This window comes from Citrus sinensis, chromosome 2 (genome assembly GCF_022201045.2).
Source record: "Citrus sinensis cultivar Valencia sweet orange chromosome 2, DVS_A1.0, whole genome shotgun sequence".
Classification (NCBI taxonomy): domain Eukaryota; kingdom Viridiplantae; phylum Streptophyta; class Magnoliopsida; order Sapindales; family Rutaceae; genus Citrus; species Citrus sinensis.
The window spans coordinates 16,409,436-16,435,260 of NC_068557.1; the positions used below are offsets into that span (position 1 = coordinate 16,409,436).

Consider the following 25,825-nt stretch of genomic DNA (forward strand, 5'->3'; position numbering starts at 1 on the left):
CTCCTCCAGTCTCCCCGTGCTTATTTAAAAATTTTGTTTGCTTTTGCCAATTATCTCTCTCAGTTACCTGTTACAACCTCACCCACATTATTGTTTGTCCAATAGAACAGGCAACTTGAAAATCCGATTTCCTGTTTATCTTACAAGGAGAATTTCATGAACGGAATTAACAGGAAAACCTAGAAAGTATGTTCAGAACCTTATAATTATACGCTTTCTCAGTAATTTTAAGATGAGATAATGGTGAACAGTAATCTGTATTCAACAGTTATTTCAATCAATTATATGACAGAAAATAATAAGAGGTAACTATACCTAACCCTTAGGTTATTTCCACCTCCTCTTTATGGCCCCTATCAAGTAGCCACATCATGCTTCCACGCCGAGCACCAATGAGAAATGGGGTAGCATCTAAACTGGTGTTCAGAATCATCTAGAAGAGGTAAACTGTTGCCAAGTTAAAATTGCGAGCTTGAGACATGTCAATGCTCAACTAATATGAGAAATATCGATGTCCTCTGGGATCTTGAATGTTTCAGCTGCACCAAATTTCCTATGCTCTTCTCCCCCATGTGAAGAGTCATCATCACTCTGACAATCCTCACTTCCATGTTGGCTAGGTGATGATGACGGATCGCGCACACTTTTAGACTGACAGTCACGGGTGGCTAGTATGTTCACTTGGCCATGGTGAGAGATCTCAACCACAACAGTATCATCATCCACTGGCAGTGGTTGCTTCCATGGTTCTCCATCAATTCTCATGAATGTATGATCAGCACCTCCTTTGTGAAACTCAAAGCAAATTCGATGTGCCTAATGCCAAAAAAATCAGAAAAACATTTATAATGACTTATTAATCAACTAGATCAGCCTACCAAATTGATGCATTCTAAAAGAATGACATGTAGTTATCAGTACTTAATCTCTGAAACTATGATAAATTGTATCTTTTTAATAACGATTTTTCACCTGTGCAAGACGAGTCCCATGTCCACTTGGAGCATATAGAACAAGACCATGCCAAGCATCTCTAAATCCAACCACTTCTAGGAGACCATCGTCAACATATGGGGGAGTGAAGTCTTTCTGCAATGTCATGTAGGAAAGATATTTCATCATGTTTGAATGAATGAAAATTTAAATACATAATGTCAAGAAGCATTTTCTCATAAACAGACAAACTAGTGGCACATATGGAACCTACATATTGGGATTTCTTGGTGTTTGGTGTTCCCCACGGATTTAGTCCACCAGAAAAGCTGGGCAAGTTAAGACATACAATTGACCTGATGCTGTTACAGAAGAAAGAGAAGTCAGTTAAATGTAACTGAACATTTTTACCTTATAATCTTGGAGACATATTATAGAAACATGGATTAGCAGATCTAAACAAAAATGATGGACAGGAGTAAATAGTCAAAACAAGTAAAATCTACAGAAACAGTAGAAATAGAATGTGCAGTTGCCGTCTTGCTGAAATCTCAACCGCATAACAGTAACAGCACAACTTAATTTGAATATAGGGGGATTCCATAACCAACTATAGATTGGAGAGATTGTCACCTAAAAGCAAATTGTTAACATTCATATATCAAGTTATCAACTACACTATGCTAAAAACAAAAAATTAATTTCTTTTTGGGAAAGTAAAAAGGTAATTCAACAAGGAGAAATGTACACAAATTACAATTTTCATTTTTAAATTTCACATAAAATAATCATTTTGAGAATATGCTTATTCTGCAATATTAGCTAAACATTTGAATCAGCCAAGAATAAAAATTACTCCTTTAAGACGCAAGATAATTTTAAGGCAAACTGGATTACCTGGAAGGTATTTCAAGATCTCGCCATTCACCACATTTTTTCATGACCTTCACCTTTGCGAGCTGTGCTATGTTACTGTAACAAAGATCATTCATGATTCAATTTAATCAGGAAATAGACACCAATTTCATAAGATCCAGCAAAATTTATGCACTGCAGCTGCAGGGAGTTGCAATGTTAAGTTGAAGTGAATAGCTACTTGTAATAGATATATAACCAACTCATATTGCACTGTCCAGCAAGTTCTGTTAAAAAGGAAAATGTTAAACCAGCATGTTTTGTTAACAGTCAGGTGCACTCACTGAGAAGAAGGATGGACAAGAGAAGCAAAAAACCATCCTTGAGTACAACCAAGCTTCGCGTAAGTACTCTGAATACAAAAGATATAGAAAATCATAATAAAAAACAATAAGTACAATTTCTTTTAGAGATTCCAGGGAAAAAAAGAGCAAGAACCTAGTAAACAAAATAAAAAATATTACATGCTGTAGACAAATCTAAGCAAATGAACATTTCCAAATTTTAGGTCAAGAAAAGTTACTGCATGCTAAATAAGACATTCAAGCTACTTCATATCAAGCACAGAAGTGTTATATATCCATTTTCTGAAGAACTTTCAGATCTTTTCTTCAACGATCAAATAAGAACAAGCTAAAATGAGAACAGCAACAACTGGAATAACCCAAAGCCAATTTCGTTGTTTCAGAGTAATACTTAATTATATGTGACAACGAACAAAATATCAAACATGAACATAAATATTCAAGCATTAATGGTTTACTCTGGATAAAATCCTCTTAACTGTCACTCCATACATTTAGCCATATCTTCAAAATATATCACATCTCCAAGTTTGCTTCCATGTATAGCACCCATCATTAATGTTGTCAAATCTATTTGGACAATTGTAGATAGCTTATCTAACATCCATTTTACTTTCATTAGTAGCCTCTGCTGATCTACTTATGGTTGCATCCATTTAAGAAAGGGTGGATTTAGTCTAGGTGTAACATCTTCAAAAATACCAGTAAGCCAGTAGAAGAGACCAATGCTTGACATTTTACTAAGAGCAACTCTATCGTGAAAACTTCACCAAATACTCCAGGTAGGAGCAAATAATGAAAAAGATGGTGGTCATTCCATTAATGTCTGTGATTCACTATAACAATAACAGAAAGTGTAACAGTACCTGATTAACTAACTGATTTTTAAATTTTTCAGGATGCAACTTTCGTTCAGAATGAAACGCATATGATACTTGAGCATCCATTCCTACAGAAAACAGAAAGCATACAAGAGGTCCCCATCTCAGAATCATTGATGATCATTAATGGAGAAGGCTTAATCTAAATGGAAAGTGCATATAAGTGTAAGAGACAAAATGTTATCTTATGATTTAGAAAGTATTAGCAAATGCCATGTTTTTCAAAGGTACTCATAACTAGAACTAAAAAGTATCAAAAGTTAAACATCATAAGTCAGCAATTTAGTAGTTCACTTTGTTTTAGAGGTACTTACCCATGCTGAAGTAATTCCAGAAACCCCCACGAAATGTATGGTAACCTTCCTGAGGAAAGTCAAACATTTGTGTGTAAAAATGAAAAGAAGCATAGGCTTAAAAGAGAACGGTTTTCTTGCACGATATATTACAACACAATATATGAAATTGGTCTAATAAGCCTGAGTTCCGTATGAAAATACAGATTTCGTTTAAAAAGAATTGAAACATGATTTGAACTAACAACAGCTTGATCTGTTTTTGTAAACCCCATAAAAGAATACAGATTCTCATCCTCTTCATTCTTTCCACCTAAAAGGTCAGGCCATCAAGAGGGAGAGGCAATTGAATAATATCAAACAAGCTTCATTTGAGTGATTGCCTTTGTTTTGTTTCCTCTGTGACAAAGAATTACAAAAGCTAAATAGGGAAGGCTTTTCTTTTGCAGAAGAGTTATAATGCATATTCATGAAGATAACCAGACGTGGTCACAACAAAATGATTGAGACTTTTGATGGAGATGATCTTGGAATCTAAATGGGAACAAACTAAAGATTCTTGAGCTACTGGTACAGCCATATTGGAAAATCATAATATAATTTAGAGTGCACAGAACAGGCAGCAACTGCTTGTTCTTACCTTGTTCAACTCGTCTGTTGCAGAGACACGACCAAATGCATGTAAAGAATGTGGTAGCTCAAGAGGTGCAATAGGATCACAAGAACCTTCCTTTGGAGCCCTCAATCTCATGAGAATATGCCAGCTTGGGAAAAAAAAAATCAACTAAATAAATTGAATGAAAAAGAAAAAGAAGAAAACAAAATCTACTGATAAAAAAATTTGTATATTAGCACTGTATTATCATTTATATTGCGAGATATTACCACATAAGTTAAATTATCATGAAAATTTGTATACAAGAATTAAGCAATATTTATGGGCAGTGACACTATCATGTCAGAAAACAGGAAAATGGTAGAGAAGACCAAACGAATCACATAAAAGAACTGGAAAACTATATAATAAATCCAGGGAAGGGAAACAGAGATTCATATTACACTCAGTAGCTTGCCGAGATTTCTATGCCAATTATAGTTATTTTGTCAAAAGTAAATTGAATGCCCATACTCTAAGATGTATATCAGTTGATATCCATACGCACCAGCGTAATTAATTTTATTACCTTGGAAGGAACCTTGCATTTATGTCAATTTCTTTAAAAAGACACATGGAGGTCATGTCAACATCCTTACTTGTCTATTTTCATTTCCTTTGCATTCATTACATGACGCAGGAATTGCTCCACAGCATGACGATCAGTCCCAGGATTCTTCTTTCCCTATAAATTAGCAAATTTCAAGTTGATAACAACCTCTTCAAATAGTTAAGACACCTCGGTATTCATAAATCAGACTGCTAGCAGATGCTCAATGCATCCTGAAATAAAGAAAAATCTAAAACACATGCATTCAAACACGTAGAGACACGCATGCATGAAAAATACAAGGTTTTAGTGATTGCAATGAATCAACAACTTGAAGATATGCTCCCAATATCTACTGAATTCATCATCTGTACCATATGGAATGTGATTAATTAATAAATGCACTGATCTGACAAACAAAATTGCCAAAAGATACAAAGCTCTCACCCAACCAAAAGCAAAAGGTAGATTGTTTCCGGTTCCCAAAGGTACTGTAGCAATCGGCGGCGGATGAGATAATTTGAGATCACAAACAACTCCAAGGAGCCAGCCAGCTGTCCCATCGCCACCTGCAACCTAAATCGCAGGTACTTTATAGAAGATACTTTATAGAATTATTTTTTGCAATTAGTGAGGATTTGATTAAAAAGGAAAAGAGGTAAAAGATACTTTATAAAAGGAACAACTATTTACAATTATTTACTTTATCCACTCACAATTATTCTTAATCTCTCCTGAATCTGTGTAGCATATGCATCTCCATTAGCTTTGAGCGTCTCTAAATTAAGATAAATTCTTCGCAGCGCCTTGTCAGGAGCCTCTTCCCCTACATCAAACACCTAAAAATAACGGAAACAGAAAACTTAATTGACCACAGCTTCAGAGCTTCAAAATCCGGTGCAATTACATCATCATATATCAAATTCAAAGAAACGAGAGGTACCTGATTCTTATTGAGAAGCGATCGATACGTAACGAGAAGATCGCCGCCGAGCTGACCGCCGCTTTTGGAGTTGATAAACACGAGAACGGGACACCGAGGCACATCAGGAACTGTTTCAGACTCTGAATCAGGTAATAAAACATAACTAGGAATGTAAAATTCCTTCAGTGAAGCTGATTGTGAATGAGAGTCCTCTTCCATGCTTGCGCTGAACTGCATTACACGCACAGCCGCATTTAATATCATGTTATTTGCATTTAGATGATTATAAATCTTAAGTGAAAGGTAAAGGATTACCGGGAAATTTTGAAATTTCTCGGGAAAGTGAAAAGTTTAAGAGATCTAAAAGGTTTTTGTTATACTTACCCCTCCCGCCGTTATTTTGGATCTAACAAAAAATCGTTCTTAATTTGTTTACCGTTTGTGGAGGAGATATAAAAGGGCGGGGCCGGTGGGTATGAATTGACCAACTAGTTCCTTAATTTTTATTATTTAGGGTGTTTTTGGGATTTGAGGTATGGTAACTTTTAAATTATAATTGTTGTGAAAAAAATTATGATTATAAAATAAAAATTAATAATATATATTAAATATAAATTTTAAATAATAATTTTGATAAAATTATTAAAAATATAATATTTTTTTATTATATAAATAAAAAAATTATAGTAATATAATTTTTAAGATATTGTAATTAATATTTATTAAATATTTTATTATTGTAATTTAAAAATTATAATTGTGCAACTTTAATCCCAATCTCACCATTAATAAGAATAAGGGATTAAAATTATAAGGTATCTTCATCTTCATCCCGAATTTATTACGATTTCTAAGTGGAATTTGGGCCTGTGGGGACGGGTGATATTTTTATTTCTAATTTTCTACGATTGTGTGCGCTAATAATCATGGGTCATGTGACTCACATGACTCACGAGGCTGCACTGCGGTCCATCTCTACGGGCATAATCATGGTCTGTAATCGTATGTATTAGCTGACGTCGGACTCCACTTGGCAGATAATGGAGGGTCCATTTGTTATAGAGACATTGGATAACGATGACTCAACAAAAATGACTTATGTCTTTATCAAAGTCTAAATATCTAATATCACTTAAACTGCCGCTCCACAAATTCCTAATCCCAAATTATTATGGATCTCAAAATATTGAATCTCATCCTCACCAATAAAATATAAAAGTAGACGTTATTAATGAATTTGATTTTAGATTAATTGCCCAACCCATAAGATAAATACACTGCAAAAATCTAATTACACAATTATAATTCCTAAGCTGTCCTCCATGTATATTCCTCCACTTTTCTTTTATCGAACTCTCAAAACCCTCAACACTATCAAGGATTAGGATTCTCTCCTGATCTTATCATGTCTTGAACAAATAACTCAATCACTAATTGGTTGTTAATAAATAAAAAAATAAAAGAAGTTAAATCTTACCTATACACTATCACTAAAAAATACGTGATAAAAGATCATTAAAAATTCAGTAATACTCAGATCATGAGATGATCATATTCTCACTATCAAATCTCTCAACACTCAAACTTACCAACCTTTCAAATTCCAAAACTTAAATGCCAAAACCAAACCAGCTGCCCAACAGTCAATGCTCAAATGGCCAAATCCAACCAGCTAGCCGTTGAACTACACCCCCAATCCCAGCCAACAGCCTCTCATCATCAATTAAGACCGTGTTAAATCAGTTTCTAATTTTAATATTTTATTTGGATGAAAAAAAGTTGAGAATTAAAAAAAAAGGGGAAAAAAAAGGAATTCAGTGTCTAGCTCATTGCTTCCTTTGAAGATTGAGGTCACTTTTGACTTCTCTTCAATTTTTTGCACAATGGATCGATATCATCGCATATGCCTTTGTCTTTTATTGTAAATTTCATTCAGGTTAAAATTGTAAATTTCGTAGAGGGTATTCTCAAGAATTTTTGTGGGGGTGTGATAAGCTCCACTCGACTATCTAAGTATCATAATTGTATATCTGGTAAGACTTATTTAATAATCATAAATATTTATTTAATTTCATAAATTTTTTTTAAAAAAATTTACCAGCATTTGAATAGAGCTTTTGAGAATTAAATAAATTATTACTAGTAAAATATTAAATTTTGAGTATTTAAGAATAGAGATTGTGACTTTTCAAAGGGTTAAATTGTCAAAGATCTTTTAATTTGTTTCACACTATAATTTTAATTTATTTCACAATCTTATTTCATTCTTTCTATAACATAACTTTAAAAGAATTTTCTATTAAAATAATTTTAAAATATTTAATAAAAATACTTTTTAAATAAAGTTGTACTTAAAAAATTTTACCAAACATCTAAACGGAGGGCAAGTACATTCGCGTGACAAAGTTCGGAATGCATTAAAAAGCTTTCAAACCATATTCTATACTTGTCCCCAAAGAAGTCCAATAATGACTAAAGCAAATGGCCTCGTAACCAAGATGGAATTTAGCTGCTGATTCCTTGATTGAACTAGTGGACTTAGAAAAGTTGTAAAGAATTTAAACAGTTCGTTGAAATTACGCCCTAAAACTAGACGCCTGGATCAAGGAGAAGGAAAAAAGAGAAAAACCAACTAAACCCAGAAGATAAATTCAATTTAAAACTTGTTAATAATACAAAGCAAGCATGTAACTGCTAAAGGATTTGGATAAGTAACCCCTAATAATTCTACGAGGGCTTGTCATCAAACAGTAGCATAGAGAAATAAACGGAAGCATAGATAGAATCTGTTTCCGAATTTCAAACGTTACCTGGTTCGAGAGAAAGCACCAGAATCTTAATCTTCCAGCAGGTTTCCGCGGATGTTTCTTCTGCGAATTATTGGCCTTCGATGGAGTATTTCCCATCTCTACTCTCTAGTGATTTTGGCGAAGTTGTCTGCTTGAGCCCTCGGTACTAACTACTAACCTCACTCTCTTTATATAAGTTCACGAATATACAAAGGATTCCATAAGTGACAATGCAACATCTGAAGCACGTAGCCGATTCATGATATCATAAAATTGCCTAAGATATGCTTCTAATTTAAATAACGCTACCTAAAGCCTCTCTACCATCGACTTTCTCTTAAGACCACGTTTCTTAAAAGAACCCCCATCTTGACTCTCTTCTTGCTTTGGAAATTCCACAAAAACATGCTATGACTGGTCTTGATAGAGAACCAAGGAGGTCAGCAAGGGTCCACAAGCCTAACTCCAGATATGAGGGGTTTGTTTGAACATTCGTAAGAGTCTCATGCAGCCATGCATGTGGTCATGCATGTTGCATGCAATACCATGCTAGACTTATTTACGTATGGAATAAAGAGTAGTTGTTTGTTGGAGCAAGCCAAGGAAATTACCACGTCAAAGCCACGTTGCGGATCATGGGGAGAATCAAATCAAGTGGGATTCTATTTATGTTTCTAGTTTGTTATTTAAGATTGTTTAAATTGATTTTAGCCGTGAGTTGTGGCTACAAATCATTAGTAGTGTTTGTATTAACTACTATAAATAAGCTCCAGCAATTAATAAAAGGTTTATCCAGAAAATTATCTCAACTTACTATTCGTGGTCGTTCTCACCATAAGAAGAGCAAGGTATACTTAGCCATTGTTGAACGTTTCTGATTGGGACCTATCAGGTCTTTTTCCATGCTGGCGCATATATTTATTTATGTTTCAGAGAAAGCAACGATAGTCAAAATTTGTTTCATTCCAATATTCGCCTTGGCCACGGGGAAAACTGACAACAGAAAAGAAGAGCAAGAATTCACCAAAAACTTTTGCAAGGCTCATCTAATAACTTCACTCACATATGACATAGCTGATTCTTTTTTTCTAGTGCAGACGTCTACATGAATTTTTGTGTGAATTTAAGACTTTACATCGGTATCAAATACTTTTGCAATAGCGTGAAATGATTTTTCAACTCTTTACAGTAGTGTAAAGACAATTGACAATGGTAAGAAACATTGAATTACCATTTTAGAAAATATTGGGGCCCGCACTTGAGAATGGTCACGATATACTATCCATCAAATCCTCATACTGTATATTTCTTTTAGCCGCCTGACATATACACACACTTGTTAAAACAATGAATCCTGTAGTAAAAACTATCAACCAAAATTAGGAACATTCATATTGTATTACCAAAAATCAATTATTGAATATGGGGAAGCATACCTGAATTCATAATAATTAATTACTCTCTAGAGTCGTGTAATTAGTCTTCTAGATTAGGACATTATCCTAGAGAATCCTTGACTTTCCACTGCACTCTCTCTGATGATGGAATGTTAGAAAAGAATAGAATGTTATGTGCAACCTAAGGACCATAACCACTCATATACATAACTTTTTTTGTTATTATTAAGTATTCGTATTTCAACATGTTATAGAAATGAAATTACCCTTAAAGATCACACATTAAAGGTCTACACCTTATTAGATACATTAAAACTCAAATTACTGAAAACCTTAATAGATCACTTTTAATTGGGGTTAACATTATATGACAGTTCGCAACACATAATCATTCACATATAAGGCTAATGTTGGATTAAGAATCAAACAATCTCCCACTTTGGCTATAGGTGTAACCTCATAATCATGCTTTGTAAAAATAGCCTTATGAACTCAACCTTATTGTCATTATCAAAATCCATCTTTAACCAGTCTGGTCCATCAATCATATCAGCATAAGATTAAAGCAGTCTTTAGTACAATTGTCCTAATTCCACCCATCAATGATCATTGTGCCAATATATACAACTTAATGACATGGATCATGGTGTGGATGTGTATCATGAAAATTTCATGCAATGTGATCTTAACATGTCTATTTCCAATTGGTCCACCTTAAACTTAGCGAAATCAAATCGTACCAAAACCAGAGTATGAATAAGCGAAAACTTTATTTCTGCAGAAAATAACCTCAAATATCCATAACTAAAATAATTAAACAATGTCTATTTCGTAAGAGCATTTAAAATCATAAATTCCTAATAAAACTGAATTACCTTTGATGACACAACACCCATACGAGCAGTATGCTCATGAAACAATTTGGGTAGTAATCCATTAGTAAGCAAATCTGCAATCATAGAGTTTATGCAGATTTGCTCAATATACAATTGTCCACTCTAAACTCTTTCTTTAATAACTAGGAACTTGAAATTTTTATATTTTGACTTCATCAAGCTCTTATTGTTAATGGAATACAACATTGTTGACTTATTGTCACAAAATAAGTTGAGTGATCTATCAATACTATCTACTATACACAGCCTCTTGACAAAGTTTTGCAGCCACATTCCATGATTGGATATCTCATAACATGTTATTAACTATGCTGCCATTGCATAAGAGACTATAAGAAACTATTTAGCCCTTTTCCACCAGAAAGAACTCTTAACTAGTAGATAGATATGATCCAACATGGATTTTATACTATTTTGGCATCCAATAAAATCAGAGTCAATAGACCCAATGATCTCTATTAACTCTTTTGTTTTTATAATAATGATTTTGATGATAACAAACATGATTTTCAATTGTTAAGTTTTAATATTTGTTGTAAATTTTAAGTCGTATAATATTCAAAGCAAAAGAAAAATCTTCTAGAAATAAACAACAAACCGTTTATAGAAAACGACAAACCGATTACATTCTAGAGAGTGAATTTTCAAAAAAAGTAAACTATTTATAGAAAACGGTAAACTGATTGCATTAACCATTTATTGCTAGCGGTACACCGAAAGCATTCCAGAGAGCAACATTCAGATATCGGCAAACTGTTAACGAATAACGGTAAATCGATTTCACTCTAAAGAGCAAATCTTAGCTAACGGTAAATTGTTAATGATTAACGGTAAACCGTTAATGGTTAACGATAAACCGTTAATGGTTAACGGTAAACCGAATGCATTCTAGAGAGTAAAACTTAGATAACGGCACACCGTTTATTAATAACGATAAATCGATAACATTCCAGAAAGCAATATCTTGCAAACGGTAAATCGTTTATGTCAAACGAATAACCGACATCTCTACGCAAGTTTCTGGAACGATAACAGTAATCTGACTTCCTACAAACGATGATCTGACAATTTGAATTTTGGTGCAACGGTAACTTATCAAAGTCAAAACGGCGATCAGACAGTGTACAGAAAGTCAATAACAGCTAGATTTTAACTCCAACTATAAATAAACTCAATCAAATTCAAACAAAGGTTGATCATAATGTTATCATTGAGCTTGTAATCGAGGATCCAAAATTCATTGAGCTTCAAATTCGTTCTTGTTTCATTTTATTCACACATTGAGCATAGACTTGTAATCATATATTTTGTGTGAGAGAAAAACACTTTTGTAATCTTTATCCTTGAGAGTTTGTAAGAGTTGGGATATATTTGGGTTAAGAGATTGGGGATAATCTTTTATTGTAAAGGCCCATTGACACCTTAGAAGTCAATTATAAGCATTTGAAGCCTTGAGAGGCTTGGATAATAAAATCTTCAAGCTTACTTTGGTTGGAGGCGTGGACGTAGGCGGCGATTGCCGAACCGCGTAAAAATCATTGTGTTTGCTCTCTCTTCCCTTACTATTTTATTATTGTGCTTTATTAAATTTATTATTTTTTATTCTATTAAAGTAATAGATTGAATTGTTATGTGGTTTGTTTAGCTTAATTTTAAAAACTCAATTCACCCCCTTCTAGGGTTGTATAACTAGTATTTCAATCTCAAGTTGATACGACCTCCAATATGTGAACATAGTCTTTTGTTTTCTTTAAGTACCGTAAGGCCCATTTGGCTGCTTTGTAATAGTCTATTCTTTGATTGCTTAAATATCTACCCAATATCCCAATAACATATGTAATATCTAGTCACATATAAACTTAAGCATACATCAGACTTCCTACTATTGATGCATAAGGAATCTTCTACATTTTCTATTTTCAAAATCATTCTTAAGGTACTGATTGAGACTAAACTTGTCTCTCTTAGCCACATGAGTATCACTTGGTTTGTAATCTTATATGTCATATCTCTTGAGAACTTTTTAATATAGGTCCTTTGTGATAGTCCTAGAATACTTTTTAATAAGTCTATATTGTTGCTAGCAAGTAAAATGTCATTAATATATAAAATTAAAAGAATATGCTTACTGCTATAGAACTTATGATATATGTAATTACTGACCAAATTTATCTTAAAATCGAATGAGATGATTACTTAATGAAACTTGAAATACCATTGTCGAGATGCTCGCTTGAGCCCATAGATGGATTTTTCAAGTTTGCAAACGATATTCTTTAGTCTCCTAACATAAAGTTCTCTGGTTGCATGTATAAATTGTCCCATCAATATTACCATTAAGAAATGTTGTCTTCACATCCATTAGATGTAACTTAAGATTGAAATATGCCACCAATGCCATTATGATCTTGATCATTTTTCGAAGAAGTTAAAGAGAAAGTCTCTTATAGTCAATACTTTTTTTTCTGTTAAAGTCTTTTGTGACAAGATGCGCTATGTACCTCTCCACATCGCCTTTCAAATCTTTCTTAATCTTAAATATTAATTTGCAATCAATAGATCTCAAACTTTATAGCAATGAGACAAGATCCAATACGTCATTGTCCTTCATGGACTTCATCTCTTCATTCATGGCATCAATCCACTTCCAAAGCTAAAACTTTGCATGTTTTAACAAAAATTGATTGAATCATCTTCTATCACTTCAATGTCCACTCACGTTCTTGGAGAAATACAACATAATCATTTGGAACTGCATTTCTCCTTTCTCTAGTAGATCTCTATAATGGTATTGGTTTTTGAGGTGGCAGAGTTTGCTCCTTTGGAGTAATTTATTATATGGGAGATTCTCCAATATTGTTTTAATCTGTTGTGTCTTAAACAGAGTTAGAAATGAGACCCTGATCAATGTTAATGACATATGTTCTTACTTTGATAAAAGGTAGAAACTACTCACCTAACATTGACCTCTAAAGGCAAGGATAATGAAATAAAAAGAAAGAAGGATAAGGTGTCTATAGATATAACACCTCAAAAGAAACAATAAAAGAATCAAGTGAAGAAGCATTGCATCAATTATCACGCATGGTGTACTAAAAGATGTATACTTCTTAAATTAGTTTGTTTTTATGTTAATTTAACTTTGGTACCTGAATAGATGTGATGGATAGAATATAGTGTAATAACTCACATAAGTATATCTATGAAGGGTTGCCTGATTTGCCAAAGGCCTAGTGATAGTGAAAGATACATATATGTAAGTGATTGCAAGACAGTTAAAGTTGAAGTAAAGACTATTATTAAAGACTAGATTTTATTTGGATATTGATAAAACATTTATTGTTTCGTCTTTTTAGATAGAATTTGATTTCTACTTCTACTTTATAAAATTTTGGTTTTTCTTGTTCATTTGGGAATGAAAATTTTAGTTTGTTTCATGATTCAAAACTGGTTAGTTCTTGCTCTTTATGAAGCTATGATAATATTTATTTGCTTGATAAAATAGCTTCATTTAATGAATCTTTGTAATTAAGTACACAAGGTATAAAGAAAAAATTAACTAATGAAAATTTGGCTACGTTATAACTTAAGAGATTACGTCATATCTACAAACAGAGAATAAAGATTCTTGTGACAGATGAAATTCTCAACCTTTATATTACAAGTTTTTGTTTGTGCTAACTGTATAAAGGAGAAACAAACCAATAAAAGGAGATTTGAAGTCAACAACACTTTAAATGTCTTAAAATTCGTACATATGGATATTTTTGTGCCATTCCATATGGTTGCTTGGAATCATCAACTATATTTTCTGATATTCATTGACGATTTTTCTAGATATGGCTGCATATTTCTCCTCCATAAAAATTCATAATACTTGGATATGTTCAAAAATTTTAAGGCTGAAGTTGAGAACTAACTCAGCAAAAGCATTAAAAGCGTTAAATCTAACTGTGCTGATTAATAATACAAATATGATGGGTTCAGTGAACAACGTCTTATGCTATTTGCTAAATGCCAAGAGGAATGTAGTATTGTCTTACAGTATACTATGCCAGGTTTGTCCATTGTAAATTGTGTAGCTGAAAGACGAAATAGGATGTTTGAGGACATGGTAAGAAGTATGATTTATCATTCTACTTTACCAAAATCACTCTGAGGAGAAACACTTAAGTCTATAACATATATCCTTATTAGGGTTCCAACTAAAATGACTATCAAAACTATTTTACAAACTTTAGATGGGTAAGAAGCCTAGTCTAAAGTACATGCATGTCTAGGGAATGACCAATTTGTTAGCTTATATAGCCATAGATATTGATTTTGATGATAACAAACCACATGTATTGATTAAATAATGATTTATGAATTGTTTTTATAATAAGAAAATGATGTTATAGAATTAAAGTGTTTTTGACTAAAATGAATGTATTTTAGAACCTTTGATATTGTTTTAAATTTCAGGTTTGGACATATTTGAAACTATTTAAATATTTTTGGTCATTTTATAATTTCACCTAGTTTGGGTGAAATCATAATTTTAAAAAGTTTTGGGATTGACAAAGTAATATTTAGAAATTCTGAAATTGGACCTATTTGTAAAGTTTCATAACGTTTTGGGCCATAATATAGTTTTATAAAGTTTTAGGATCAAACTGTAAAATTAAAAAAATATTTCACTGTAGCAAGCGGCTAACCGGATCCTGACAAACAAAAATTCGGTTGTTGGGTAGTAAGCTTCTGAGCATAAGCGGCAATCCGGATTTGACAAAGCGGCATACCGGATGTTCAGAAATTCAAAATTGTGGTTGTAACGGTAACATTAAACGGCTAACCGGATGACCATAACCGGCAATTCAGTTACGACCAAAATGTGCATAACGGCTAGTTTTTGAGCTCAAACTATAAGAACTCAAATCCAACTCATTTTTAATCTCTCTAATAAGCAAAAACAAAAAGCACACGAGATATCTTGAGCCTTCAAACTTGCAAAATACAAACATTGAATCATTTCTTATTCTTCATTTTTGAATATCTACTCATTGAGTGAGTTTCATTGTAACTTTCATTTCTTCATTTCAATTATAAGAGTTTGAGTGTGTGAGACACTTGAGTGAAGAGATTGGGAGATAATCTCTTTGTTGTAAAGGTTCATTGACACCTTGAAGTCAATTGTAATCGGTTGAAACCTTGGAAAGGCTTGGATAGTGAAATCCTCAAGCTTGGATCGCTTGGAGGTGTGGACGTAGGCGGGGATTGCCGAACCACGTAAAAATTCGTGTGTTTGTTTCTCTTCTCCCTTACTCTTTAATTATTGTGCTTTTATTGAACTTATTGCTTTCAATTTTTATTGAGACATTAGATTGCTTGTTGTGTGGATTTGTTAGGATAATTTTCAAAATTCCAATTCACCCCCCTCTTGGGTTGCACACTTATATTTCATTTGGTATCAGAGCAAGGTACTCTTATTTAGACTTAACCGTCTAGAGCTAAAGATCAATGGCAACTCAAAATAATTCCACATTTAGGGAAGGACGGTCCTCCACTAGACCACCTTACTTTGATGGAAATGATTACCCATATTGGAAAACTAGGATGAGAATTTACTTGCAAGCCTTAGATTATGAAATTTGGAAAATCGTTAATGATGGTCATTTCATGCCTTTGACTAAAAATGAAGTCGGAGAAGATATTTCAAAACCTTCACGGGATTGGAATGAATTCGAAAAGAGAAAAGCTTCTCTAAATTCTAAGGCCATGAATGCCTTGTTTTGTGCACTAGATAAGAAAGAGTTTCATAGTGTCTAGTTGCGAAAGTGCTAATGAGATTTGGCACAAACTTGAAGTTGTCTATGAAGGCATAAACCAAGTGAAAGAATCTAAAATAAGTAGGTACACTCGACAATATGAATTGTTCCAAATGGAACAAAATAAAAATGTGTACTCTATGTATACTAGATTTACGGACATAGTGAACACTCTAGGAGCCCTAGGGAAGACCTTTTCAAATAGCGAGAAAGTCAAGAAAATCATTAGGTCACTACCTAAGGAATGGAGACCAAAAAGGACTGTCATTGAGGAAGCCAAAGATTTAAATGTATTACCTATTGATGATTTAATTGGTTCTCTCATTTCATATGAAGAAGATTTGGCAGTTGAAAAAGGGCATGAGGAAAAGAAGAAGAACATTGCTCTCAAGGCTTCAAAATGTGAGAGTGATGAGGAAAGCGAAATGGATGATGAAGAGTTGGCTATGTTGGCTAGAAGATTCAGAAAATTTTACAAAAAGAATAATGAGCAGAGAAAGTTCAGAGGCTACAAGAATAAGAAGGAGAAGAATGAGTCAATCACTTGTTATGAATGCAAGAAGCTTGGACACATACGACCGGAATGTCCTCTTCTCAACAAACTTAAGAAGAAAGCTATAGTGGCCACATGGGATGATAGCGATGAGGAAACAAGTGATGATGATGAGCAACAAGAAATGACAAATTTAGCTCTCATGGCCGTTGGGGAAGAATCATGTAATGAACTCGATGAGGTAAATGTTCTTCCTACATATGATGAATTACATAATGCCTTTAAGGATTTGCATGATGAGTTGATGAAGGTTGGTAAAAAGAATATATGTCTTAAAAAGAAGATGATATAGCTTAAAAATGAAAATGAATCATTTAATGCAAAGATTACATGCCTAGAATTAGAAAATAAAACATTGCATGATAGTATTGCATTATTTGAGAATTCTAGCACTTCATATGAGCACTTAGAGTCACACATGAATGACTTGAAAAATGAAAATGAAAATTAAATGCTTAGAAAGAAGAGCAATGAACTAAATGAAATTGTGCTAAAATTCACAAATGGGCAAAAGATGTTAGAAAATTTCCTAAACTCACAAAAATGTGTATTTGACAAAAGTGGCATTGGTTATAAACCAAATTTGAAACAAAAATTTTACAAGAGTTATTTTGTGAAGAATACATCTATCAACAATCAAATTGTATGTCATTATTGTAATCAAGATGGTCATATGAAAAATAAATGTGCAGTAAAGAGAAATGCATATTATGGTGTGAAATGTGTTTGGGTTCCGAAAGGAATCATTGCTAACTCTCAAGGACCCAAAAAAGTTTAAGTACCTAAAACTTGAGATTTTCTCTTCAAGACTTGAAGAAGAAGAATAGTAAGTGGTACTTGGACAGCGGTTGTTCAAGACACATGACAGGGAATTATTCTTGGTTTTCAAGCTTTACTAAGATCGAAAATGGTGGAGATGTATCATTTGGAGATAATTCAAAAGGAAAAATCATTGGAATTGGAAATGTCGGTAATGTATCCTCTACTCTCATTGAAAATGTGTGTTAGTTGAAAACTTGAAACACAATTTGTTTAGTATTAGTCAATTATGTGATAAAGGATATAGAGTTATTTTTTATGAATTAAAATGTGTTATTGAAAATGCATGTGATGAGAAAGTCTTGTTTGTAGGAAATAGATGTGTTAATGTCCATACCATTAATATAGATTGTGCATTAATACATGAAAAATGTCTCTCCGCATTGCATGATGATGGTTGGTTATGGCATAGAAGATTAGGTCATGCAAGCATGGATTTGATTTCAAAAATCGTGAAAAATGATTTAGTTAAAGGTCTTCCAAAAATCAGTTTTCAAAAAGATAGAATTTGTGAAGCATGCTAATTTGGAAAACAAATCAAAACTTCTTTCAAAAGCAAGAATCATATCTCTACTTCAAAACCACTTCAATTACTTCACATAGATTTGTTTGGTCCTTCTAGATATGCTAGCTTAAGTGGCAAATTTTATGCATTTGTAATTGTGGATGATTATTCTAGGTATACATGGGTATTGTTCTTAGCTAATAAGGATGATGCCATTGATGCATTTCGAATTTTCTATAAAAAGGATCAAAATGAAAAATGTTATTCTATTTCTTGTATTAGAAGTGATCATGGTGGAGAATTTGAAAATCATGCATTTGAAAATTTTTGTAATGACTTTGGCATTGAACATCAATTTTCATCACCTAGGACTCTACAATAAAATGGAGTAGTAGAGAGAAAGAATAGGCCTATTCAAGAAATTGCTAGGACCATGTTAAATGAAAACTCTTTGCCTAAGTACTTTTGGGCCGAAGCCGTCAACACTGCTTATTATGTTTTAAATCGTGTGTTGATTAGACCTAATCTTAATAAAACTCCATATGAGCTTTGGAAAGATAGAAAACCTAACATTGGCTATTTTAAAGTTTTTGGATGCAAATGTTTTGTTTTGAACACAAAAGATAATCTTGGTAAATTTGATCTAAAATCTGATATTGGTATCTTTCTTGGTTATTCAAATTCAAGCAAAACTTATAGAGTTTATAACAAAAGAACTTTAGTTGTGGAAGAATCTATGCATGTTACGTTTGATGAGTCTAACCCCTCCTCTACGGAGAATGTTGTTGTTGATGATAATGCAGAAGAAGAACAACAAGAAAAAGCATTGAATGACAACCAAGAAGACTCACCACATGGAATTCAAGAGCAACATCACGAAGAAACAAATGTAGAGCAAAATGAAGGTACTTATCAAACACGCCCCAAGGAGTGGAGGTATGTATCCTCTCACCCTAAGGATGTAATTTTAGGAGATCCTTCACGAGGTGTTACCATTAGATCATCTCTTAGGAACACATGTGAGCATGCTGCATTTATTTATCAAATTGAATCAAAATCCTTTGCGGATGCGGAAAATGATGAATCTTGGATTATGGCAATGCAAGAGGAGTTGAATCAATTTGAGAGAAACAATGTGTGGGAGTTAGTTCATAATCCGGAACATCAATCCATTATAGGTACTAAATGGGTATTTAGAAACAAAATGGATGAATCCGGTGTGGTTGTAAGAAATAAACTCAAGGTTACAACTAAAAAGAAGGAATTGATTTTGATGAAACTTTTGCACCTGTAGCAAGGTTAGAATCCATTAGGATGTTGTTAGCATATGCATGTCATAAGAATTTTATTTTATATCAAATGGATGTCAAGAGTGCTTTCTTAAATGGATATATCATGGAGGAAGTTTATGTGAAACAACCTCCTGGTTTTGAAAATGAAAAATTTTCAGATCATGTGTATAAGTTATCCAAGGCTTTGTATGGTTTAAAACAAGCACCTAGAGCTTAGTATGATAGGCTTAAAAATTTCTTGTTGGATAATGATTTTTCAATGGGAAAAGCGGACACAACTCTTTTTGTTAAGCATAAGAACCAAGACATACTTATTGTTCAAATTTATGTTGATGATATTATTTTTGGTTCTACTAATGAGTTATTGTGTAAAGATTTTTCATCATATATGAGCCAAGAGTTTGAGATGAGTATGATGAGAGAGTTGAAGTACTTCCTTGGACTTCAAATCAAACAAAACGAGGAAGAAATTTTCATAAACCAAGCCAAGTACGTGAAAGATCTACTCAAAAGATTTGGCTATGATAATGGAACGGCAAAAAGCACTCCTATGAGTACTACCATCAAGCTGGAAAAGATGAGAAAGGTAAGGAAGTTGATATCAAGACATATCGAGGTATGATCGGATCCTTACTCTACTTAACTGCTAGTAGGCCTGATATTATGTTTAGTGTATGCTTGTGTGCTAGATTTCAATCTTGTCTTAAAGAGTCTCACATGCTTGCTGTCAAACGCATTTTTTTATATTTAATTGGCACCATTAATCTTGGCCTTTGGTATCCTAAAGGAACTCATATTGATTTAACTTGTTATTCGGATGCCGATTTTACTGGGTATAAGGTTGATAGAAAAAGTACTAGTGGAACATGTCACTTCCTAGGTCATTCTCTTGTCTCTTAGTTTAGTAAGAAACAAAACTCGGTTGCACTTTCAACCACCGAGGCAGAATATATTGCCGCAGGTAGTTGTTGTGCATAAATTCTTTGGATGAAACAAACCCTTAGAGACTATGGCATTAAACTTGATCAAATACCTATCTTGTGTGACAATACTAGTGCTATAAATCTTTCCAAGAATCCCATTCAACATTCTAGGACTAAGCATATAGAAATTAGACATCATTTCCTTAAAGATCATGTTCAAAAAGGAGATGTTGTAATCAAATTTGTTTCTACTGAAAATCAGCTTGCAAATATCTTTACAAAATCTCTTAGCGAAGAGCATTTTATAAAGATAAGACATGAGCTTGGAATGATGAATGTTGCATCTTGATTTATGTTTTACTACATGGCTTGATATGTCTGTTATTATATAGATTTATGCTTCATGATTTAGATAGCTTGATATGCTTGTAATTTTATGATTTTATGATTTTATGTTTCATGCATTAAATGGCTTATTGAAAAGTTTTAAATCTCAAAATGATTTAAAATTAATCAATTTTTAAAGCCAAAAATAAAATGGTGTGTGTAATACAAGAGCTTGCCAAAAATCAATTAGAGCCAAATAGGTTTCCATGACTAAACCGGTTTATCACTTTCTTTAATCCAGAAAACCGATCTCTTATTGATTACTCTCGGGTCATCATTTGGATAACCAGATTTATCAATCCGGAAAATCGGATTTGCTAAGCCTTCTCTCTGCTTAAAAATCGGATAACCGATTCTAAAAATCCGGAAAACCGAATTCAAGAGGTAACTTTCTGCCTCAAACCGGACTACCGGTTAGCAAAACCGGAAAGCCGAATTCGCAAGGAAAGATTGCTGGAACAAAACCGAATTTCTGGTTCTATCAATCCGGAAATCTGAATTCGAGCTACACTTTGGCAAACCGGCAAGCAGATTCTCACTTGTTGTCTTCTGGATCCAACCGGCAAGCCGGTTCGTGTTATCTGGAAAACCAGATTTGCGTGAAACCTTTGCTGGAACCAACCGGATTTCCAGTTAAGCTCATCCAGCAAACCGATTTCGATTTTTCCAGCTTCTGGATACTAACCGGACAGCCGGTTAGTGACTTCCGGAAAATCGCTTTCGTAGTTAAATGGGCATCGTTCTTCTTCCTTCTTCATTTGGCATTCTGGTTCTCTCACTCTCTCTAAAAACTGTTTGCTTCTCTCTCTTTCTCACTCCACAATCCTTCATTTTCTATCTTTTTCACATCAAATTGAGTCTTAAAAATCATTTCCCATCTCATTAAGAACTCAAAACCATCCTTGAAATCCATTTTCAACATCCAAATCTCTAAATCCGAATTTCAACCTAGGTTTTGGGCTGATTTTCCTCTCTCTAGATTTCTCCCTCCTTAGCCGTTTTTTATCCAATTTGTTTCTCAAACTATCTTTCAATCTTCATCATCTACATTCTTTTTGCTCTCTTTAACTTCAAATCCATCAAAATCACTATGTCAAGCTCTCGGCCGGTTCAAAGAAAAGGCAAAGAACCGGTTCAACCAACCAACCGGTCACGGCAAGCAGGGGGCACCTCCGATCAATCCAATTTCGAGTCCACACACTTTCAGAACAAGAAACATCTAGCCAAACGTTTTCACCAACAGTTCATGACTCGTGAGGTATTCCAAACCTTTTTTGTTTTACCGGATTGGTTGAATCATCTTAGTATTAGCAATAGAACTTTATTGCAATTGCTGGAAGATGTTGGTTGGCTTAATGCACTTGTTGTTGAGGAAAATGTATATGCTGACTTGGTGAAAGTGTTTTACTCGAATATGGATTGTTCCGCGGAGAAAGAGAATCGAGTAATCACCACAGTTAGAGGATTTTTGATTGAGTTTGATGATTCGGAGTTGAACTTCATCCTAGGATCTTCCGATGATGGCCTAGAAATTTTTTCACCTAGGAAACCTCCTGACATTGATGACTATGTTTATATTGATGCTGTTAAGAATATATGTCGTTGTGTCGACCTTTCCGATGAAGATTGTACTATCCATTTTCGGAACCAATGTCTTTGTCTTCAATCTCGGATATTACTTCGTTTTATTCAGAGTATTGTCCTTCCTAGATCAGGCCATTTGGATGAGGTCTCTCATATGGATGTCGCCTTGATTGATTGTATTCTTAGACATTGTCTAGTCGACTTAGGATATACCATTGTCCGAAACATGCTCAGTATACCCAAGTTGATTACCCGCTCCCTTCCATATGTTCATTTCATTACCCGAATCCTGAAATTTTTTGATGTACCAATTAAAGAACCATCGTGTAGGCCGTCTAAGGGTATCGGAGACGATGCTATTCTCGGATTAGGCTTTGAGTGGAAAAATGGCACTTGGGTCAAATATACTGAGAACAAGTTTACCTTTCTTGCTCCAAGTGATGATCGACCACTTAATGTTGTGGTTCCAGCTGATTAGCTACCCATTTTCTCTCTCTCATTTCGGGGGCAGCGTAGACGCTGAGATCCTCCCGTGATTGCTTCAGCTCCTGATGTCTCTGCATCCGTTTCATCACCTCCACGGCCTCCTACCTCTGGAGATGTTACTCTTCAGCAGCTTATGGATGAGGTGCAGACACTTTCGGTGCGGCAGACTGAGTTTCAGCAGGAGCAGCAGCAGCAACTGATTCATGGACAACGCCTTCTCTTTGAGCACTTCAGCATTCCATATCCGTTTCCACCTCCATCCTCACCACCTGAGTAGTTTCTTATGCTTGTATTTGGACACACCTACATTTCATTTACTGCATTGTGTTCTTTTATTCTTTACTCTATGGATGGTTATTATGCTTTTCGGTCTATGTATTTGTTTTGGATTATATGGATTTCCTTATGCTTATGAGTAATTTTTTTTACTAATGTGCTTGTGTTGCGACTTTGATGATTAATATGGGGAGCTTTTATTCTTTTTTATGATGAAAGGGGAGAATAATTTAATATGTGTTATGTATCCAGGGGAAGTATGCATGTATGCAGGGGGAGTCTGTTTTAAATCAATTTTCTTTTTAATCTTGCATTGATTAAGGGGGAGCTTTTCCTAACTGGATTAAATTTTTGTAATGTGTTATGTCATCATCAAAAAGGGGGAGATTGTTAGCTTATATAGCTATAGATATTGATTTTGATGATAACAAACCACATATATTGATTAAACAATGATTTATGAATTGTGTTTTTATAATAAGAAAATGATGTTATAGAATCAAAGTGTTTTTTACTAAAATGAATGTATTTTAGAACTTTTGATATTGTTTTAAATTTCTGATTTGGACCTATTTGAAACTATTTAAATATTTTGGGTCATTCTATAATTTCACATAGTTTGGGTGAAATCATAATTTCAAAAAGTTTTGGGATTGACAAAGTAATATTTAGAAATTCTGAAATTGGACCTATTTGTAAAGTTTCATAACGTTTTGGGCCATAATATAGTTTTATAAAGTTTTAGGGTCAAACTGTAAAATTAGAAAATATTTCATTGTAGCAAGCGACTAACCGGATCCTGACAAACGGAAATCTGGTTGTTGGGTAGTAAGCTTCTGAGCATAAGCGGCAATCCGGATTTGACAAAGCGGCATACCGAATGTTCAGAAATTCAAAATTGTGGCTATAACGGTAACATTAAGCGGCTAACCGGATGACCATAACCGGCAATCCGGTTACGACCAAAATGTGCATAACGGCTAGTTTTTGAGCTCAAACTATAAGAACTCAAATCCAACTCATTTTCAATCTCTCCAACAAGCAAAAACAAAAAGCACACGAGATATCTTGAGCCTTCAAACTTGCAAGATACAAATATTGAATCATTTCTTGTTCTTCATTTTTGAATATCTACTCATTGAGTGAGTTTCATTGTAACTTTCATTTCTTCATTTCAATTGTAAGAGTTTGAGTGTGTGAGACACTTGAGTGAAGAGATTGGGAGATAATCTCTTTGTTGTAAAGATTCATTGACACCTTAAAGTCAATTGTAATCGGTTGAAGCCTTAGAAAGGCTTGGATAGTAAAATTCTCAAGCTTGGATTGCTTGGAGGCGTGGACGTAGGCGGGGATTGCCGAACCACGTAAAAATTCGTGTGTTTGTTTCTCTTCTCCCTTACTCTTTAATTATTGTGCTTTTATTGAACTTATTGCTTTCAATTTTTATTAAGACATTAGATTGCTTGTTGTGTGGATTTGCTAGGATAATTTTTAAAATTCTAATTCACCCCCCCTCTTGGGTTGCACACTTATATTTCACAATTAAGGTAACGCCTTATGGGTCTAATGAGAAGAAATTGGATTTGAGGGTGATGAGTTGTTATTTTATTAGAAACTCTAAAAGATTGAGGGGGTACAAGTTTTATGATCCCACTTCTAAGCCGAATTTCAAGTTAAGAAATGCCCATTTCTTTGAGGATATCGAGTTTGCAAGGGAAGATATAGCTAGGAACTTTGTCATTGAAGAAGAATATGTTAATATTCCTATAGGTGCTATTGGCATTGATCAATGTCTTATTTCTAACTTTATTTAAGACACAACAAACCTACCACCTCAAGAACTTATGCTATTAAGGAGATCCACTAAAGAAATGAGAAGTGCACTGCCACATGACCACATTGTATTTCTTTAAGAACATGACGTGGACATTTAAGTGATGGAAAATGATTCAATCAATTTTCATCAAGCCATAGAAAGTTTTAACTCTAAGAAGTGGATTAACGCTATGAACTAAAAGATGAAATCCATGAAGGATAATAATGCATGAGACCTTATCCCATTGCCAAAAAGTGCAAAACCTATTGGTTGCAAATAGATATTTAAAAACAAGAGGGATTTGAAAGGTAATGTAGAGAGATACAAGGCATGTTTTATCGTAAAGAGCTTTACAAAGAAAGAATGAATTTACTATAAAGAGACTTTCTCTCCGATTATTAGTATATGCATGTCTATCTTTAAATCATTTTGAGTGCATGTGAGGACACAACACCTCTCAATTTTGAGGGGGTTATAAATATGGAGTAATATGTTTATGAATGCATGTGTTTCTGTTATGTGTGTAGCTCTTTTTATCCAGCATTTGTATGTGGATTAGAAAACCCAATGAGGATGAATTGAGTGTTGAAATATGGAATGAATGACTACCAAGTAGAGAAAGTTTACAGATGAAGATTGAAACTCTATCTTAACACTTAGGCTTTGGTTGAGTTTTGTGAGTATACTGTAACAAAACTAGGTAGAGCAATAAGGTTAAGAATATCTCAAGTTTGGGGGGGGGGGGGGAAACCTGAAAAGTTTTTCGCAATTATCACAAATTGTACTAGATATGAAATAAATTATGCTCCAATGACTTAGTTGCTAAGTAACCAGGGCT

At 33.8% G+C, this 25,825-nt stretch overlaps 1 protein-coding gene across 3 annotated transcripts; it reads right to left on the reverse strand.

Annotated features, from left to right (window-relative positions):
* Positions 1-187: 187 nt before the first annotated feature.
* On the reverse strand, positions 188-8,394 carry LOC102609156 (diacylglycerol kinase 5). 3 transcript variants are annotated; one of them, XM_006469760.4, is made up of 13 exons: positions 8,268-8,394; positions 5,476-5,688; positions 5,249-5,371; positions 4,980-5,108; positions 4,582-4,667; positions 3,968-4,091; positions 3,349-3,397; positions 3,020-3,102; positions 2,133-2,200; positions 1,831-1,905; positions 1,208-1,295; positions 973-1,089; positions 188-816 (listed from the first exon to the last, which is right to left on the reverse strand). In XM_006469760.4, exons 1-13 carry the CDS (start codon positions 8,361-8,363, stop codon positions 490-492), a joined length of 1,578 nt encoding a protein of 525 aa, XP_006469823.1. In that variant the 5' UTR covers positions 8,364-8,394; the 3' UTR covers positions 188-489. The 3 variants fall into 3 exon arrangements, with proteins under 3 accessions (XP_006469823.1, XP_006469825.1, XP_006469824.1); XM_006469762.4 differs by lacking the exon at positions 8,268-8,394 and adding an exon at positions 5,842-6,004; XM_006469761.4 differs by lacking the exon at positions 8,268-8,394 and adding an exon at positions 5,773-5,934.
* Positions 8,395-25,825: the final 17,431 nt, after the last annotated feature.